Source organism: Heterodontus francisci, chromosome 28 (genome assembly GCF_036365525.1).
Source record: "Heterodontus francisci isolate sHetFra1 chromosome 28, sHetFra1.hap1, whole genome shotgun sequence".
Taxonomy (NCBI): Eukaryota; Metazoa; Chordata; class Chondrichthyes; order Heterodontiformes; family Heterodontidae; genus Heterodontus; species Heterodontus francisci.
The window spans coordinates 19,149,947-19,154,555 of record NC_090398.1 but is presented as its reverse complement, the minus strand read 5'-3'; the positions used below and the strand labels follow the sequence as shown (position 1 = coordinate 19,154,555).

General features: G+C 40.1%; 1 protein-coding gene across 1 annotated transcript; it reads left to right on the top strand.

The window, feature by feature from the left end:
- Positions 1 to 204: 204 nt before the first annotated feature.
- On the top strand, positions 205 to 4,388 carry LOC137385247 (probable G-protein coupled receptor 139). The gene is made up of 3 exons (XM_068060232.1): positions 205 to 274; positions 683 to 1,560; positions 4,185 to 4,388. Exons 1-3 carry the CDS (start codon positions 205 to 207, stop codon positions 4,386 to 4,388), a joined length of 1,152 nt encoding a protein of 383 aa, XP_067916333.1.
- The last annotated feature ends 221 nt before the right edge of the window (positions 4,389 to 4,609 follow it).

Here is a 4,609-nt window from a genome sequence, read left to right as displayed (position 1 = left end):
AGTGTTAATCTTTTCCCTAATTCTGAAATGTCAGAAAACAACTTACCCAGTTTATTTATGAAATGACTACCACCAATGTTAATTATGATTAAAGCTGATTAACTCCTTGGAGGATTAAAGCGAATATAAATATAGGTTCCCTTGTACAAGCTCAGAAGTGCACCAGTCTTTCAGCTCCTACAGATTCCATCCATTATCACATAAATGGGGAAACCAGTTATTCTGCTGATGAAAGACATTTACTACCACATTCTCGCAGCCCTGGGTGTCCTTGGTGAGCCATTATAAACTATTTATTTGTAATCTGTGTTAACTATCACTTTGTTTATACTGCATGTTGAATAAGATAACATGCTTCTCCGATGTCAGCTTTACACAGCCGGTGGATACCAGAGCAAACTCGTGAACTGGGTACCCACACTTTTTCTGTTTCCATTAATCTGACAGCCTTACTGATGTTATAATGTTCTTTCAAGGTCCTATGGAAAGAATCAAGTGTCACCCATGCACAGTGAGGGCTGCAGCAGCTCATGAAATTATATGGTCAGGTTTCCCAGGAAATTGCTTCAAAGCTAATCTTATATAATCATACTGTATGGAGTAAAATGCTTTTAAGAGATATCACCATATATATTTCAAACAGCCACTAAAACGTTATTTATCTCGTCTCTCTTTCTGACAGTGAACTTGGTGGCGATTGTGATTCTCTCCCGAAGAAACTGCGGCCTTTCCAACTGTATTTCTGTTTATATGGTGTCCATGGCAACAGCAGATCTCCTGGTCATGATCATCAATGTAATGGTGTATCATATTTTCAGTTATCACTTTCCATTTTCATTCCTGTCTTACACCCCCGTGTGTAGGATTATTATATACATGACAACTATCAACTTTGATTTATCTGTTTGGTTCACAGTCTCCTTCACATTTGACCGTTTTGTAGCTGTCTGCTTCCAGAAGTTTAAAACAAGATACTGCACAGCAAGAACTGCACGGGTGGTTATAACAGTGTTCTGTTTCTTGTGTTTGTTCAAGAAAATTCCCTTTTTATTTGCATACGAACCTGATCAAATAATGAACAAGGTGCAGTGGGGCTGTCGGGCAAGAGTGGATTTTATTTCCTTCCCACTCGGTACAGCGTGGGTCTGGTTTCACACTGCCTGGCTCGTTTGGCTTCCTTTTACTTTAATTGTCTTATTTAATTGTTCAACCATTGGACGTATTTTAGTGGCCAATAAAACCCGCCGGAAACTCCGGGGTAACAGGAGTGAGAATCGCAGTGATTCAGAAATGGAGAACCGAAGGAAATCCATTATTTTATTGTTCACTGTATCGGGCAGTTTTATACTGTCGTGGTTGACAGCTGCCGTGAGTTTCGTGTCGACCAGGCTGGCAAACATCAATTATTACCGTGGTGACCTCACAGCCCCTGGATATATCACCACTGAAAGCGGAACTTGCCTTAAATTGTTGAGTTGTATTCAAAACCCATGTATTTATATAGCGACCCAGAGAAAGTTCAGAGAAGAGCTGAAGAATGTGTTGAAATCTCTCTGGCCAGTAATTTTGAGATTAGTTAGAAAATGCGGATCAAATTAAATGAAGCTTGTTCACATCTGAAGCTCAGTTTCAACTCATTTCCTACCGTACAAGGGCCTTCCTTTCGGAAATGTGAAAATTAGCTGAGCTCTTTTGCAAACTGTTCTTCCATTTTGTAGCACACGTTTGATGTCAGCATTACATTCCTTCTTCACCCTTCATTCATTGAGTAAACATAACTTATTCCTGTCAAATCTGCACATTTCAAGTTTTCGTTTCAAAGATAACAATGACGGGTTTCGGCAGTGGTGTCGTGAATGTTGATAACACGTATATAAACATTTATATTCGAAATACTGGTATCGGGCACAGAAGTTAAATTCATCAGTAAGGTTTCACTTGGTGCAGAAACAAAGGTCCTGCGATGGTTCACATTGGTATCATTCCGGGAAGCTTGGTGTGAATATTGCCAGTGTGGGTCTCACTGTCAGGCACCATTCCTCATTGACAAATGTAACCGGGATTTCGAATGGAGGAAACTGTCAGAACTCGACACTGATCAATGTGACAATTCACCTCTTTTGCCCCAGATACTGAATTGAATTCGTCACTGTGACACGCAGTTCAATCACCACGAGAGACAACATGTGAAATTAGAAAAGGGATACTCCTGTCAGGACATATACTTCAGTGTAGAAGAACAGAATGAGAATACTAATGCTTAACGGTATTACAGAAATTCGCAAAAATTATCCTGACAGTTTGTAATGGGATAGTCTGTGGCACCTGTCCCTACTTCAATATATCAAAAAAGAAAACCCTGACAACTCAGTTAGCTGCACTTTAATGAAGTTCAAATAGTGGAATTCTGACGTATTATTTTTACCGAACCCAGACAGTGCAACAGGTGTATGGAATATCCTGTACTGTGAATCCAAGTATTATCCTCAGTTGTGGAGATCCTGTTGTAAGAAAGCTGAGTTTTGCTATCCTGAAAGATAACAGCTGAAACATCAGACACAGCTTACATTCCCTCCTTTAACTCCTGATTCAGGAACTGTCTGGTATTGGTGGGCGGCAGTTGGGTTAGGTGGTTACGTTCCAGTGTAGGTGGAGGGATGTTTGACTAAGTTCACGATCTCTGTTGCATTTTACCCAATTCGTATCAAAATGAATACAATTTATTAACCATCGATTAAGTTATCCCCAAGCTTCTGAGTGAGAGAATTTCCCACAAATGAGCAGGAAGAATTCAAACTCTACCTCACGCACTAAACAAATTAAGTGGTCACAAATCAGAGCTGTAAGTTAAAGTTAGGCACACAGGAGCTTAATAAGCATTAACAAATATAAAAAAAATTCTAGCAATTGAGAACCAAAACACTAATGGGCAGAGTTACTTTATACAATTCAGTAGCGAAGGTTGTCCAGACAATTAACTAATCATTATAAATCAGCATCAAACGATGCTGATCTTCAGCACAACAGTAACCAGACACTACTGTTATAAATTGGTGAGACGTTATTTATTCATTCACGAGACATGGGCATGGCTGGAAACCCCAGCTTTTGTTGTCCAGTTTAATTGTCCGTGCGGAGCAGGTAGTGAGCCCCGTTTTGAACAGCTGCTGACTATTTACGAAGGTCTGTTCACAGTACTGGTAGGAAGGGAGCTCTTGTACTTTATCCCAGCAACAGTAAATGATTTTGGAAGGAAACTTGGAATTGGTGCAGCATTAATGGCTAAAGGAATCAATAACAGCTGTGAGGAGGGATGATATGCTAAAAGAAACGTCCAATGAGGCCATATGGGTTGAGCTCAGAAATACTATAGGGGCAACCACACTATTAGGAGTGTACTATGGACCCCCCAAATAGAGAGAGGGAGATAGAAGAACAAATATGTAGGCACAGATTTGAAAGCAAAAACAGGAGGGCAATAATAGTTGGAGATTTCAACTACCCTAATGTCGACTGGAATACAAACAGTGTGAAGGGCACAGAGGGCATAAAATTCTTGAACTCCATTCAAGAGAAATCTTTTAACTGGCACGTAACAAGACCAACGAGAGGGGGCACAATTCTAGATTTAGTCTTCAATAATGAAGCTGGACAAATGGTTGAAATAGCAATGGATTATCATTTTGGAGCTGGTGACCTTTTACAAAGCTGAGAGGTGATCTGGTGAAAGTGGACTGGAGACAGCTACTTGAAGGAAAATCAGTGGCAAATCAGTGGGAGGCATTCAAAAGCGAGATTCTATAGGCATGTCCCAAACAAGATAAAGGGTGGTACGGCCAACTCTATTGCCCTCTGGGTATCTAGAAGCATATAGGATAAGATTAAGCAGAAAAAGAAAGCTTATGGAGGTCACAAAAAAACTTAATACGGTAGAAAGGCTGCAGGAGTGTAGAAAGTGCAGGGGTGAAGTAAAAGAGGAAATTATGAAAACAAAGGAAGGACATGAATAATTATTGCAGGTAAAATCAAGGAAAACCTAAAGATGTTTTATCAGTCCATTAAGTGCAAGAGGATAACTCAGGAAAGGATAGGGCCTATCAGAGATGTTCAAGGGAATTTATGCGTGGACACAGATGATGTGGGCAGTTTTCTTAATGAGTTTTTTTGTCTTTGCCTTCGCAAAGGAGTTGGATGACACAAATATTGTAATAAAACAGGAGGAGTGTGAAATATTAGATATGATAAGCATAATAAGGGAGGAAGTACGAGAGGGTCTAACATCCTTGAAAGTGGATAAATCACCAGGGCAGAATGGATTGTATCCAAGGTTGTCAAAGGAAGCCAGCGAGGAAATAACGGATGCTCTGAGGATCATCTTCAAATCCTGACTGGATACAGGTGAGATACTAGAGGATTGGAGGTCTGCAAGAGTTGTACCATTGGTTAAAAAGGGTGTGAGGTATAGGACAAATAATTATAGGTCGGTCAGCCTGACCTCGGTGGTGGATAAATTATTAGATTCAATTTTGAGACACAGGATAAACTGCCAGTGAGAAAGGTACAGATTTATCAGGGATAGTCAGCATGAATTTGTTAAGGGAAGGTCATG